General features: G+C 39.1%; 1 protein-coding gene across 1 annotated transcript in view; it reads left to right on the forward strand.

Moving 5' to 3' along the window:
• nt5dc1 (5'-nucleotidase domain containing 1) overlaps nt 1-16,281 on the forward strand; it is a 103,735-nt gene that overhangs the window by 57,096 nt on the left and 30,358 nt on the right. Inside the window, exons 7-8 of the mRNA XM_041805114.1 lie at nt 5,898-6,072; nt 10,791-10,888. Coding sequence (XP_041661048.1) covers nt 5,898-6,072; nt 10,791-10,888 — 273 coding nt within the window. The remainder of the gene's footprint in view (nt 1-5,897; nt 6,073-10,790; nt 10,889-16,281) is intronic.

The following is a 16,281-nucleotide window of genomic DNA, read 5'->3' on the forward strand; positions in this document are numbered from 1 at the left end:
GGCTCAAGTAGGGGCTAACAGGAAAAAGGTTGGGAACAACTGTTTCAGCCAATGCCGATGTGCAGTGAAGATGTAAAACTTTAGTCCTTAAAAATACAGTGTGTAGAATTCTGCACAGACATATCTATGTTGATTTTGGAAAACATCAAACATTTCTATGTAATATGTATATTTATAATCGAGGTCTTATAGTATGCCAGATATTTACTTAAAATTTGCAATGACAGAGAAAATATTAATTTTTGTGTTATTATTTTGCATTTTTGTGATATTATTATTGTATTTTTATGTATTTTTGAAGCAGGGCACGTCTTTTATGGAGGCTTAGGCCAAAGATTGTGAGTTCAATCTCCCAAACTCACCTCTATAACATGAAAACCCCACAGTAGGCATTTCCAGGGTGTTGAGACCAGCACCGCTCAGTGTCTCTTCTCAATACTACTTCTTGTTTTGAATTGAGGACTCTGTTCATTAAAACAGCACCGCATAAGTAGGGCTGGGCTTGAAATGTAGATTAAATCGCAACATTGCCTGCTACAATTTTCAGATCACAGAAGGTGAAACATTTCTTAAACCTGAGATGTGTGCTAAAATGCCAGTTTAATACAAGTTTATGCAGCACAGATGTTATGCTCTACACATCAACATTCAAGTGAAATTGTTCAAAATAGAATACAAAAGCCTACTTTCCTTATTTTGTTTTATTTATTTATTATTATTTATTAAAAGGATCATTCCCTTTAATACAACATTTTATATCAAATTTGCAATCTGAGTCAAAATAATCACAGACATTTTAATCCACCTTTTATTGTGTTGGTTATAATATAGAATTATTTATTGTTAGTGTTTGTTGACAAATACATCAGATGAGGTAATAAAAAAATATTGCATATTAAATTGCAATGTTTGGAAAAAAATCACAATTAGATTATTTTCCCAAATTGTTCAGCCCTGCTCATAAGGCGCATTTACTAGACAGAAAACCAAACTTTGTTCCATTCATACATTTCTCATACTGAGAGAGACATGCAGTTAAAAAGGAACTTCCTTGTTAACGCTTGAAGCAGTCCCAGGATATGTGTGTGTGCAGGAAGTGACGCTAGAGTGCATGCACATCCTGAGGGAGCTTCCAGCGCGAATTAGGAAGTGCTTTTTTTAACTGCATTTCTCCCACAGTATGGGTAAATTTATTAATGAAACCAAGTTTTGGTTTTCTGTAAAGTAAATAAATCTGATGAGGTGCTGTTTTCTGAGTCCTCAATTTGAAAGATGAAGTAAATAGTAGAGCTGGGCAGCACTGGTCTTTACTCATCATATTGTGTTATTTTTGGGGGAATTTGGAATTTTACATACTTTGCATTCAAAAAACTTAAATGTTTGAGGAATGAGGATGAAAAAGAATGACTTAAGCTGACGTAGGTCTGTTGGTGCAGCCTAAAACTCCATTAACTTATTTCGATATTTTGAGCTGATGATGGCCGTGAATGTTAGCAGAAATTTTCATATCTCTTCATTAAAATAATTCCTATTTAAGCTAATTTACAACAATATGGATATCATGATGGTTATATTGTGCGCCCCTACAGGGAAAAGTAGAATATTGCACGCAAGTAAAGGCAAAACCACTTTAATCGAATTGCATCATTAGTTCATACAGGACATAATAGTCATACACCCAGCCGTGATCAGCTGACAGCCAGCTGATCCCAATTTTCACCCCCCAGCTCCCACGGTCAATCACAGCTCTTTCTCTCAACACAGCTGCATGTTTAAGTATGACGTACTTCTCACTAATCCCTGCTTGCACTAATGCTAATGCATCATGCTGCTGCTGCAGGCAAAGCTTAACCTCCTCCACCCCAGCCTCCTCCTTTGTAGCATAAAGCTTGTTGCGCCCTCGTATTCAGATTCATGCCACTATGGATTTATTGCTTTGAAACTAATTTCTCTATTCAGTACACATTGTGATGAATGTGTCTATTCATAGGGGAGTTTGCAGCCATGCACTCCCTGTAAAGTCAAAGCATGCTGCTTGACTAACCCAGGGAGCATCTTTGAAAATAGTTTTCTCCATCAAGTAAATATCTCTTTTGCAATAAAATGGTAGGAATGTATGGCGAGATTGTTCCTGACTGAAATGTTTTTAGTTACTTTGATACCTGAAGGGGTTATACGCCTAATAAAAAGCACGAAATACTTAATAAAATGTGCATCAGTACTTTTTTTTTTCTTTTTTCTTTTTGAACATTTTCTACAGACCTCTAGTGTAGACCAACAAAACAAATATTCCAGGACTTTTATTTTGATGCTGTCTAAAAAATGTTTTTTAATGACATAAACAGATTATTATTGGGTTATATATGTACTGGAGGGAGGGAAGGCCAGATTGTCGATCGCTGATCTCCAGTTTTTACTCGGAGAATGCGGCTCACTGTGTTGTCTCACTGGACCTGTCTCATCGACGAAGGCATGATGGTCATAAATCCTTGAGAAATTCTTCCCTTTTCCCCCTCTCTAGCACCAACAGAGCCAGCTGTCCTGCTGTGGGTCAAAGGAACATGTTGTGCCTGTGAGCTCATTAGTTTAACAAGTAAAGATCCGGACTTTTAGACCGGGATGGCCAACTAGGGATCAGACTTAAGCAGGGCTGGCATGAGGTTTGTTTGCACACAAACGAAGAATCATCAATATTTGCCCCACCTGTCTCCATTAATCATACCTACCTGTAACATTAAAGTATCTGATATATGATATACTAGTGGGACTTCACCAAGCAAATGCACTTTAAAAACATAAAGCTTAACCTAAATATCCTTTATACTGAAAAAATGAGCCGACCCTTTCCCTGACCTTGTTCCGCTCTCCTCCTGGGTGGTAAATCTCAGGTCCTGGTGGGATAAGATGGCATTGATTTGATCGAATGTAACACAAAGTGTGGTGGCGAGGTCAGTTGTTGTTTATCCTCTCACACACAGAAGTGCGACATGGGAGTTTGCTGGCCGGGGCGCTCTCTCAGCTGACCTCCCTGACTGTGGGTAATGAGGCAGGACGGACGCTTTACTGCATGGTCCCAGAGGAGGAGCAGCCCAACAAACTGGGGTCCTGGCCTTGATGTGCTGGCCTGCTTTTTCTGTTTGACTGGAGGTGTAATGGTCTGTGGGCACAATTTAAACTTCTGAAGAGTCTGTTAAACACCACAGTCAGATGTTTACCTCTGGGACATTTTGAAAGGTGTGAATTTTGGGCTCCTGGTTGGAGGCTGAGCTCTGCCTTGTTTGTGTTTGTTGCCATCTGCTGGTCAAAAAGATCCACTGCCATGTGATTAACTAATCACAGCTTTTTCCTCACTCAGGCTTTTCCTGATTTCCTTCACATGAGGGCAGCATTTCCAAACTTATCCCTCTGCCATTGTAGGACTGCAGTATGGATCTCATCAAGTCACTGAGTCATACTCACATTTTCTTGCATGAATTGAACGTTTAGGGGTTGCATTAGGCTCATCAGTGCATCGTTTCTTTGATGCAAATGTCTCTATATCAGCATTCCTGCAGATACTTGTTAAGTCTTACATTTTATTTTTGAAAATTTAGGACTTGGAGTGTCTTAAAAAGTCTTATTTTACTTTCAAGTGAAATTTAATTCATCTGGCACCTTGAGACAAGTCTGGATATTTTTTTTAAATTGACACTGTCTCTTTATCTTTATATGAATATTGTATTTTTGGTAGATTTGCTTGTTCAGCTGATAAATAACAGCATTTAAGGCAGAGAATGTAAAAGTGAATGAAATGATGGGAAATGCAAGTTTCATGACATGAATCAGGAAGGCACCTATCTCTCCATACAATGCCTCACAGCTGGCAACGCATATCAGGGCAAAAAACCGAGCCATGAAGTCAAAGGAACTGTCTGCAGAGCACAGGGGGCCTCCATATTCCTGAAATGGAAGAAGCTCTGACTGAGCTCCAGAGATCCTGTTTGGAGATAGGACAAAGTTTCTGAAGGACAACCATCACTGCAGCCCTCCACAGATCTGGACCTTCAGACTGCATTAATTAAGATTCTCTGGTCTGATGAAACCAAGTTTGAACTGTTTTGACTCAATTCTAAACATACTGTCTGGAGGAAACCAGCCACTGTGGGGGTGCTTTTCAGCAACAGGGACTGGGAGACTGGTCAGGGTTGAGGAAAAGCTGAATGGAGCAAAGTATGAGGATATCGTTAATGAAAACCAGGAGTCAGGACCTCAGACTGGGCCGAAGGTTCACCTTCCAACATGACAATGACCCTAAGAGCCCTGACTTGAACCCTTTTCCACATCTCTGGAGAGACCTGAAAATGTCCACTGGCCCCAATCCATCCTCACTGAGCTTGAGAGGAAAAGAAAAATGGCAGAAAGTCCCCCACTTCAAGATGTATGTCAAGTTGTCAGTTATCTACTAGTTTTCAGTAATGAGATTTGATTATTAAATACATTGTTTTTACTTATTTTTAATGTTTTTTTTTTTTCACCCATCTGAAGTATCTTATCACTGAATTTCATGATTTTCTTACTTTATCTTAAAATATGACCAGATTCAACTGTTTTTAAACAAACTGGTTATTATTGCATATAGATTAGCTGGTATTACAACAAATAAGCAGAATAAAATCAACAGATTTTTTTTTTTTTTGTTAAATGAAAAAAAAAAACGCTGTTTGAAGAGTTACAAGCATCTGATTGGGTGTATATATTATTGGTCATAATTGAATTCACTCCTCATGGGTTTGAATTGTGGCTCTTGCAATTTTTTTTTCTTTTTTTTCTTTTTCCAGCGACTTGACTCTTTGATTGATTAACACTGCCTCAGACTATTTTTGAAAGGTTCTGCCCATCCCAAATACGGACAATGGGCTGTTGCCAAGGTGGACATGAAATGTGTCCCATGCCAAATGTGAAGCAGTCTATTTGGCATAGCAGGTTAAGTGTAAGATCTATATCATCTTCATCAGCATTATTAGTAGAATCAGTCTCATAAGCATGTGAAAGAGCTGAGACTCCAGCTTATTCTCTTGTAATCAAACCCTCTATTTACCTCTTTAACCAGCTAAGCTCATAAACATACACTTCTTCCTCTTCCTGCCATGTTTTCCTCAGTCTTTTCTTCTCTTTGGGAAAGCAGCTCCACTTCTCACTCATCTGCTTCCTCCTTCAGCCTCAGGACAAATACCAGGACCAGGTCGCCTCATTTTCTGCCTTTATGAGACGGCACATGTCTCAGATTTAGTTCCCAGCTCATCATTGGAGCATTACATTTAAATGTGACTGCACAGCACATGATGCAACTTAAAAACTTTACAAACAGTCTTTTCCCTGTCATAACAAGTCCTCAAGATATGATTTTGTCTCTCACCTGTCAGACTATTTTCTGACCTAGTATTCAGCCATGGATGTGCCGTTATAAGGCAGCAATCAGCACCGAGTGTCTCTATGTTTAATTCATGACTTTGATATTCATGAGCTTTGATGAATTAGTCCAAGAGTTGTGTTCAGTCATGGACTGGGATTGAATAACACAGATCAGAGGGCTGCCATATTTAGAGATCTGAGCAGCAGGATGTAGTGAATGCAGCTGGGGGGGCTTCAAAGTGAGGAAGATCCATTGACAGAGGACATGACCCTGAGCTCCTCTTTACCTGCAGGAATCCATGAATTCAGGGGTCTGTTCAGCAGCTCATGTAATAAAGCTTTCATTTGCTCACCCTTCAGACGATCTGTTTGTGGTTATTTTTAATCAGAGAAAGAAAGCACATGTTCTTTGATGTCTGGACCAAAAGGCTCAGGATTTTTTAAATTTCTGTTTTTTTATGAGGGTCTGACAATAAACAGCAGTCTTTGTGTCTCTGTGTGCACAGAGGATGCAGGGACGTACTTCCCCAGTGTGAAGAGGGACCCGGGTCGGTACCTGCAGCCCTGCTCCGACTCTGTAAAGGCCTGGCTGCGCAGCATGAAGAACGCTGGGAAGGTCCTCCTCCTCATCACCAGCTCCCACAGCGACTATTGCAGGCTCATCTGTGAACACATCCTGGGGTAAGAGCGCCCTAGCTGACTGTCAGTCCTGACTTTCTCTGAGCTCACTACATTCCTCTCAGCTCTCACATGCCATCAGTCATTCCTGAAGTCAACACCAGCTCACATGCCAGCTTCAAGCTCCATCATCATCACATACATGTTAGACTCACATTTATTCCTGCAGCTGACAGCAGACAGCAGTAAATATTCTGCTTTTCCCTTTCATGTTTTTACATCTTAAATCCCTTTATATCAGTTTTGGGCTACATTATTAGTATAACAGGTTTCTAAGAGACAAGATGGTTTAGTCCAAGGCTTGTTGCTTCATAAGTCTACTACTACTGTAGATTACTAAAGAGAAAAAAACTATAAAATCTTGTAAATGGACCATAGTATCAGTCAAATAGGGAGGGACATTGCTTGAAAGTACTAAGAGTAAGGCTGTGACAACTAATGGCAGGCTGCGCCACTGCAGACAGGAACTGATTTGTAGTATGGAGCAAATAGAGCCAATACAAAGAAACGCAAAGACTTTTTTTTCGTACATATGTCAAAATTATGAAGATTTTTTGGTCACAGAATTGTACCTTTTTTGTCTCCATGAGATGGGAGAACGGGTTTCTGCAAAGAAAGTCTTGCTTACCTTGAGCTGTCCTTATAATCTGAGTGAAATTACTGCAGCACATATATTCTTAAAGCCCAGGTTGTCTGTAAAACAAAAAGATGTTTAGAGCCTGACTTTGCACCACAGAGTTGATGTTTTACAAGCTTTTAAAAATGCAAAGTCCAGGCAAGACACAAAGGTTAAAAATATCTTGGGGCATGAGGGGTTAATCGTGACTGATGCTTAACTCTGACAGCCTTAATCAAAGATGTTTTAAAAGTTAAGATCAAACTCACTGAACACAGTTAAAATGCCTTATAAAGTATGATGTCAGTTTATGACATCTCAAGTCACAAGATGGGGCTGTTTGTCCAGTTTGATGAAAAGAGTCTGAACAGGAACTTCTGCACACATTTAGCTCCATTTTTTCATGTTACGATGCTGATCCTTGTTCATAGAAGTCATTATTTTTGTGTTAAACTCACAAGCTATTGGGTAAGGCTTTTTAATATCCAGATTTTATATTTGAAGCTTTTATATTGCTAAAGACCCCGTCTTTTTAATTTACCATCATTTATTTAGGTGGAATAGGTTCACCCTGAAAGGAGACAGGCTGGCATTGATTTGGCTTAATACCCAGATGATCGCTTTCATCAATAGCTGCCTAAATGGTAGTTGGTGGAGACCAAAAACAGAGCTACTGACGGAGTGAGTATTTGACAAATATTTGTCCAGTGGCCAGGAGCCTTTGCCCAATCACTTCAGAATTTTAGGATAAAAGTAAATGCATGTTAGATATTGCATTTTTAGCCCGTTGTGTCAACTCTGAGGCCAAAAAGTATCTAATGACCCCCCCTGCTACAGACACTGCAGTTATATTTGTAGGTGAGCAGCACAGGTCTTATTGTCTCTGCAGTATTCTGTAGTTTAACACTGGCTTTGTGTATGATGGCCTCCCTCTGTTTGCAGTGCACACTGTGTGGTTTCAGGCTTATTTTTTTAGCTTAAGCCGTGTTACACACCCGATCAAGCAGCAAGAGAGCTTTGAATCAACACAGCGTGTGTGTCACTGCTGTGCTTTAACACCATAAGCCCTTTTTGTTCTCTGTACGGCGTTGTTATCTCACGCCGCTCTTGCCCGCTGAGGTGGTCTGCTTTTCTACTCTCCACGCTCAGAGCCGATGGTTCTCTTAAGTCCAGCAGATGCAGAAAACAGGTCGAGGTAGATCTGGTTTACTTCGAATGCCAGTTCATCTCATGGGACATATGTGACCCAAACCTCCGCCCTCCCCTACCCAACCCCCTTGCTCCATTTCCTGTTCAGCAGCAGCGGCCTGGTCATTTTTGTTGTTCTCCCCAGGAGGGCAGTGAGAGCTCCAGCTGTGTGTGCTCAAAGTCATGTTCGAGTCACTGCTTTACAGGGTCAGGGGGTGTAAATTTATGTTGTGATAGAAACAAGAGGAAATAAGGCCGGCTACATCCGTCAGGAGGCCGTTTATGGAGCTGCTGCTTTGTTCACAGATTGAGGGCCTAATTTAAGATCCTTCCTGTTTTTCTACATTCGTTTTCCTACCTTTTCAAAGCACTTTATTTAAAAAAAACAGGCCTCTCCTTTGTCACGCAGAGAAGAGCTCTCCCTCTCTGCCGCCCTCGACCGTGCTGAAGCGGCTGAAGGCCAATGACATTCAGCTGTCAGAAGTAGCACAACAAGGCCAAAGTTGTCTGACAGGAGGCTGCTGGACGACATTCAAAAAGCTGTCCGAAGAAGCTGCAGGACTGGATACAAGACTTTTAAAAAACTTATACATAGTTCTCAAATATCATAACAAAACCACCAGTTCCAGAAAAGTTAAGACATTGTGTTAAATATGAATAAAAACAGAACACAGTAATTTGCAAATCTTTTTTATTTGCATAAATTCAGGTGAATACAGCACAAAGACAAGATATTTAATACTGAAACTGATAAACTTTCCTTAGAGTTTTCAACACACTTAAATTCTGAAGTTGATGCCTGCAACATGTTCCTTAAGAATTGGGACACGAATATGTTTACCACTCTGTGAAATCTCAGTCCCTCGTTGTAGTATACACTTAGTAATACTACATATATTTTCAATAGGATATAGTTCTGGACTGCATTCATACCAGTCTAGTCCCCTCACTCTTCTACTGTGAAGCCATGCTGTTGTAACACATGCAGAATGTGGCCTGTCTAGTGATGTTCCTAGGAGTATGATCTTTCCATTCTGCAAACCAGTTTCCCTCTGCACTAGTAAAACAGCGTCATGATGCAAAGTTGCTTCACAGAATGTGGCTAAAGTTAGCAGTGCTAACACGACTACCCTCAGTCCTCTTTTTAGGTTAACATCCACTTTCCTGAGCTGAATATCGTCACGCAGTGCCCAGGTTATATGTGGGTATATCCTGACACAGTCTCTGGACAATTTTATCTGCCTGGTTCTAGATCAAAATAATGATAAGCTCTATGTTCCTATGACATGCTATCAGTGCTATAGCAGATAGCGGTTGCTTCTATTAGAGGAAAGAGCATTGTGGCAGAGAGGCAGGGGTCCTTAAGAAAAGCTACAGTGGCCACTAGTGGCCAGTGGCTGCATTAAAGTCCATCCACATGTGTTAAAGACATCATCAGGAAGGCATATGTTGCTCGAAAATCTGTATGTACCTCTCAGTATTAATGGTGCTTTCACAGAAATGCTAGTAATCTACGCCATGCACACTAATACATAACAATACACTAATAATTATGAATGAAAATATATAATAGTGATATATCACAAAAAATAAATTTATGTTATTTATTTAGATATAAAATAGAAATGGAAATAAATAATAATAATAATGAGAGTAAAAAATACAATAATGTACTACATGAATGAAATAAATAATAATAATAATAATAAGAAGAAGAAGAAGAAGAAGAAGAATAGTTTTAATAATTACAATGATATAACAATTATTATTATTATTGTTATTGTTAGTATTATACAAGAAATGATAATAATAGATTTTATAATAATTATATCTCATATTAGATAAAATTTAAATTTATACAATTGATTTATACAATTTAAATGAATAGAAATAATAATGGAATTATAAAAATTTGCCTTTGTTGATTTTTTTTAATACTTCTTTTTTTTTTTTTTTTTTTTAATATAGAAACTTTGTTATGCTATTTTGTCCACGTTTGTCATATGGTAAATATTTCAGTGTTTGCTACAATATTTTTGCCATTTCAGAATTCTTATTTATTTATTTATTTATTTATTTGTTTATTTATTTATTTATTTTCATTGTTATTACAAACTGTTGTTTTACACATTTATGTTTTCAGCACACTTTTCCACTTTAGGTTGAAATAAAGGCACTCCTCTAAAGAAAGTCCTGGTGCCTTCTGTAATTTTCTAATTCATCGCCACAATTGTCACTTTTTTTTTAGGGATTATGGAGCTTTAAGTACAAAAAATAAGTCTGAATTCTTGGCAAATGTTTTGCTAGTCATATGAGATTAAATATATATGAATGTGTTCTTCATTTAGGTTAAAAATCATAAGAAAATACTAAAATTCATCATTATATTTCATGTAATGTTCATGTAGCAGGCTTGTTTATGGCAGGCTAGAAAAATATGATTTAAAAGCTTCCCACACTGGAGGTACATAAACATTCTCATACATAATTTTGATTGATTTAGATCCTTAAAACTTTCTAAAAAGAGTGTTTCCCATCTTATAGGACCGTCATGTTTTCTCCTTGTATGGAAGCTCGTGTAGAGATTCTCCTTAACATACTGTACAGAAAAAGGCAGCAGTGTTGGTCTCCCCTAGAGATACTATCCAGCTCTTAACATGCACCCTATCTTTTGTGGGAGAGTATACTGCCCTCTTTAAGTGTTTACTTTATTTGTCTAAGTCCCCCCCCCCCCAGCTCTGTATGTCCTCCCTGTTTACAGCTCCATGTTTTCCATCATCTGTACTCGCTGTTTAGCTTCTCTGGACTGTCTGTGCTCGTGTAAATCAGCGTATTTGGATTCAGTCCAGGCATTGTCCTTCACACAGCGGCCGGGCGCCGATCTCAGAGGTTAATGTTGTTTTTCCGGCCGTTACAGGAAGGATTTTGAAGAGCTATTTGATGTCATCATCACAAACGCCTTGAAGCCTGGTTTCTTCTCCTTGGTGCCCCAGCAGAGACCCTTCAGGACCCTTGGTGAGTACAGAGCTGCAGCTCCCACGCTCTGCTGCACTTTATCAGTCATTAAACTCAACATTCAGTCCCGAAAATGTAAACGGAAAGAGAAAAGTACTCATTACAAGTTTCTAGAACACAAGCAGACATCTTCAGATAGCTTGATTTGCCCCCAAAGAAACACACCAGATCCCAGACATTTGTAGGCTTTTAATGGCATACACACGTGGAACTTTGTATGTTCGTATAAATGAAAATGAACCAAAAATATGTTTTAAAAGGTTTGCAGATGTGTGTAATAAATCATCCTTTATTATTCATAGCTGCTACTTGGAACAACTTCAGGAACGATGTCCTCCTGCTGTGGACAATAGAGAAGTTGACAGTGTGATAAAGAAAACCCAGGGAGGAGCAAATAGCAGATACTAATAAACACTCTGCTTTCTCTAGCACCAGACGGACTTCTCCCAATCCTGACGTCTAATATTGCAGGGCTCTTCAGGTAGTTCAGAAAAGGGGGGCACTTCCTGAAGAAGCATCTATTTGTAGGGACAGTTTCTTTGCTCTCTCTCCCTCTTCGTCACACTTAAATGTTTCAGAACATCAAACTAATTTTTTTAAGATTCGATATAGATAACCTGAGTAAAAACAAAAGTCAGTTAAATGATGACTTCATTTGTCAAGGAAAAAAACAATTAAAACCTACCTGGCCCTATGTGATATGTTATTGCCCCATAATCCTAATAACTGGTTGTTCCACTCTTGGTGCCAACTGCATGCAAGCAATTAAGATAATTGTCAGTGAGTTCTCAAAATCTCACACCATTCAAGACCAACATTGTCATAAACAACAGGAAGAGACACAGGGTACGAAAAGTTAAATAACTTTTTCACCATAAATTGTAGCCTCTTGTTACTGTCCAACAACACTATCTATACCCTCATAGCCCTCACGGAAGCTTTTCTAGCAAGGTTGGAACTTGGATGACTTTCCAGGATACACCATATGTCATTTTTTTTGTATCCCACAATGCATTGTGACAGGCTGTGACAATCAGTGGCAAGCTGTTTGATTGTTGTGTCATACCTTGTCAAACTGCACACGTCATTACACCTTAATAGACAGCGTGAATAACTCATAATGGAGAGAAAGTGAGACCGTCATGTGGCCCTCTTTGTCTCTACAAACAGGAACTAGTTTGAATAATGGCTCAAATAGAGCTAACACAGAGAAGCACAATGACTTTTTTTGGTAAATATGTGAATATTTGACGACTTTGAAGACAGAATGATTTTTTCACTTTAGGTCCCAAAGAGATCGGAGAAGAAGTTTGTGCAAAAAACGACAGGATTTTTAGCCTAGTTTGCGCCTCCCCTGACGATAGTGGGGGTGTATCCCGAGTGGACTGAGTGATAATTTATCTGAATAGTCCTCAAGTGTGTGGTGTCAACACGATTGTTCTACTGCTCTAATAGCCTCCTAGACCCCTGAATCATAAAAACCAAACATGTTTGATATGTACGGTTCTAGGTCGTAGTATCTCCAACGGAGTTACAACAACAACCAATGGGAGCGAGCAGCACCAGCAGCTTCACCAACAGGATCATATTTACTTTCAACGCTCACAAGCATAAACACAGCTTTACCTTCATTTCATCCAGGATTTCATCCTGATTATTTCCCTTGGCTGCAGCTGTAATGAATGCCATGGCAGTCTGTGGTGGAGGGACAGCATGTCAGCGGTATCAATAGATGTACAAGTTTGGTTTTCTTCAGAATCACGTGATCATGCGAGGCTGCAGGTCAGCAGGTGTGTGGTATCCAGTGACCTGATGGTCTGGCTGAGTCATCTAGTGTGTGGGTTTAGAGCATTAAGGATAAAATTTTCCTGATGACGATTTGAAAATTGTCCAGTGTGTGGCCAGCCTTAGTCGTTATTGTTTACTGTGTTTTCATTTCTGTGTTGTGTTTTCCTTTTATCTTGATGTTACTGCAGCACAGATATTCTTAATGCCAAGATTATCTTGAAAAAAGGATGTTTAGAGTGTAACTGGGCACCTCAGGGTTGATGTTTTAGAAGTTTTTTTTAAGACAAAAAGCCCAGGGATTTCAAAATAAAGGTGTATTTTAAAGATGATGATGAGAATCCATGTTTTGACTTTGCAGTGTATTGATCCAGATTGAGTAACTCGTACACTAAAGCTGATAAAATGGTGTCTCAGTTAAAAATGCAGGATTATTCTCTGAGGTTAACAGTAAAATCTCTAGAGTCATTTGGGTTAAAAGCATACTTTTGCACTGACTTATAACAGAGCATTCCTTGTATTACTTAAATAGCATATTGTGGAGAGGTCAGTCGAGCTCAGACAGCTGTTAGTCGTGTTAAAGAGATAAAAAGCAGCTGCCAACATTTCATTGGCTCAGCTCCTCACCATCAGCGGTGCACATAACTCAGGTTACCTTCCCGGGTCGTTTCCCGGCTCACCTTATCCTCCCAGCCTCTGATCCTGGATGCCAGTGTTGAAGGTGTGCTCTGGCAGGGGCAGCGGGCTGGAATGCTCTCCTCATCTGGATTGTCTTGTTGCCAGCAATAACACTGGGGATGCATTATGTGTGAAGACAGGATGATCCACTCGCTGAAACATTCTCCTCTCTCTCTGCCTCTCTCACTCTTCCTGACTTTTGCCACGTTGGCAGAAAAATACATCAGCATCTGTTCTTCCTCTGGCCTGCTCACTAACTGGACACTCCCTTTTTAGTTGGAAAAACATCCCTTGTTGTTCTACATTCCTGAAATATTCCTTTTATTTATTGGATTATGATGTTTATTTAAAACCTTGACCTGAAATGTGCTTTGAGAAAAACAATGATTGAACCCAGTAAAGATGTGAGAGATTCCTTGTACTTCAAGGGTCTCATAAATTATAAAAGGGGCAGTTTTATTTCTGATATAGGGTTGTATTAGCTATATATATATGTAGTAATAGAAGTAGATGAAAGTCAGCATGGTCTCTGTTTTTGGAAAAGCCGAGCAGAGTAAGCTAACTGCTGCAGATGGGGTCATAAGAAACATACTGTATAAGTTACTAAAGAAGTCCTCTTGATGACAGCCCTTGCCTTCAGCCTGAACCTTTAGCTGCAATCACAGCTCTGAGTCTGTGTGGATAGGTCTTAATCAGGCTTGCACATCTGGACACTGCAGTTTTACTCCATTCTTCTTTGTTACACTGCTCAGGCTCTGTCAGGTTGCACACAGATCGGTCTCCAACAGCTCTTTTGTAGTCCAGCTACAAATTTTCCATTGAATTGAGGTCTAGGCTTTGACTTGGCCACTCCAGAACATTCACCTTGTTGTCTTTAAACCATTTTTGGGTCGTTGTATGCTTCCGCTCATTGTCTTGCTAGAAAATAATTCTTCTCCAAGCTGTAGTTCTCTGGCAGACTGTGTAAGATTGCCCACCAGGATTTTCCTGTATTTTTTGATTCATTTTACCCTCTACCTTTTCGAGACTTCCTTCTGCTGAGAAGCATCCCCACAGCGTGATGCTGCCACCACCGTGCGTGTTGTGTTTGTCGTGTGTCAGTGTTTTGTCTGGTGGGTAAAAGCCCCATTTTGGTCTCATCAGACCAAAAAACTTTCTTCCACTTGACCATGGAGTCTCCCACATGCCTTTTGGTGAACTCTAGTCCAGATTGAATCTGAGTTTTCTTCAACAGTGGCTTTCTCTTTGCCACTCTCCCATAAAGCTTTGACTGGTTAAGAACCCAGGCAACAGTTGTTGTTTGTATAGTCTCTCCCATCTCAGCTGCTGAGGCTTGCAACTCCTTCAGAGTAGTCATAGGTGTCTTGGTGGCCTCTCTCACTTGTCTCCTTCTTACACGCTCACTCAGTTTGTGAGGACGGCTTGATCTAGGCAGATCTACACATGTGACATATTCTTCTCATTGCTGATGATTGATTTAACTGAACTCTGCTAAATGTTCAGGGCCTTGGATTATATATTTTTTTGTATCCATCCCCTGACTTAGAGATGCATCTTAAAATGTTAGATTATCCTGTAAGAGTTCAAGTTTCAAGTAATTTGGGAAGGAAGTTAAAAGATGTATGTTTTCTTGAAAGGATGTGTGGTGTCAAATAAAATTGAGTGTTTATCCACTTTAAAAAGGAATTTTTTTGTCATCCATGGCGTCGTGTTACCTAGCCCACGACCTCGGAGAAGACAGGAGCTGTTAGAGTGTCCTTCCTGGTTAATGCTTGAGCTGCTTGCATAGTATTCTGGGATCGCTTGCAGTGCAAGCAAGGAAGGTAACTTTCAACAGCTTTTCTCCCTCATTATGTATCTATCTGCCAAAATGGTAGATAATTGTGAGGTAAACCGAGGATACACTGATACCAGGATTTTCTAGACCAAGCACAAGTACTTTCATTCAGGCACTCATCAATAACCGAGTACAAATATGAGTACTTTAAAATACCATGACCATTCTTAAGATTAGTTTGAAATTTTGTTTTGATTTTCATCAGATGTTCTTTATTGCTTTCTTGACAATTTATCACTGCATAGTTTTCATTCTCATTTCATTGAACTTTGACACTCATTTATTTGAAAATACGAGTACAGTATCTGTAATGTTTTATGAGTACAAGTACAAGTACTAAGGCTTAGTATCAGCACCAGAACCCGAAACTGATATCAGTGCATCCCTAAAGGAGTCCACGATCTGGGGTGATTTCATCATGAACTACTTGTCTTGACTTGACTTGAACTGTCACATGACAGCATGAAAACAAAGATGCATTTTGCAATAACTCTGTGTGGAAAGCATGATCTTGATGCTTTCTTTCAGTTTTTGTTTGATGTCAATAGGCCAAGTAAAACAGGAAATATTTAATTTGATATAAAATATTGATGTTACACATAGGAGACAGTGGACCATGTTATACAGGAGGGGCACTGGTATTTTTCCATAAATTCACCATACTGTAATTTCTTTTTTAAAATGACTATATATTGTTTTAAATAACAATTTGTAAAAAATCAATTTTTGGAGGCCCTATATCTGATACCATAAAATAAACTTAAAAAAATATATAGTTTTCATTTTTATAAAGTTGAGGTAGTGCTGAAAAGGATTATACCAAACATAAGCATGGCATACATTTTCTGAGTGGTTTATTTTGTTGAAAGAAAATTAACAAGATGACAAAATAGCCATTGGACCTAAGTTAAGTGGGGATCAGTGTTTGGACAACAGGAGTAAGTAAAATTAAATTAAGTAAATTAAAGTCCTTTTATCTTGTCACTAGTTTACATTCAACCAAACTGGAGCAATTTTTAAACTCTACAGGGCGAAAGAATTTCCTCTAAAAACTGCCATTTAACACAGGATGTTATAACAGAATATTACGACA

Source organism: Cheilinus undulatus, linkage group 14, assembly GCF_018320785.1.
Source record: "Cheilinus undulatus linkage group 14, ASM1832078v1, whole genome shotgun sequence".
Lineage (NCBI taxonomy): Eukaryota > Metazoa > Chordata > Actinopteri > Labriformes > Labridae > Cheilinus > Cheilinus undulatus.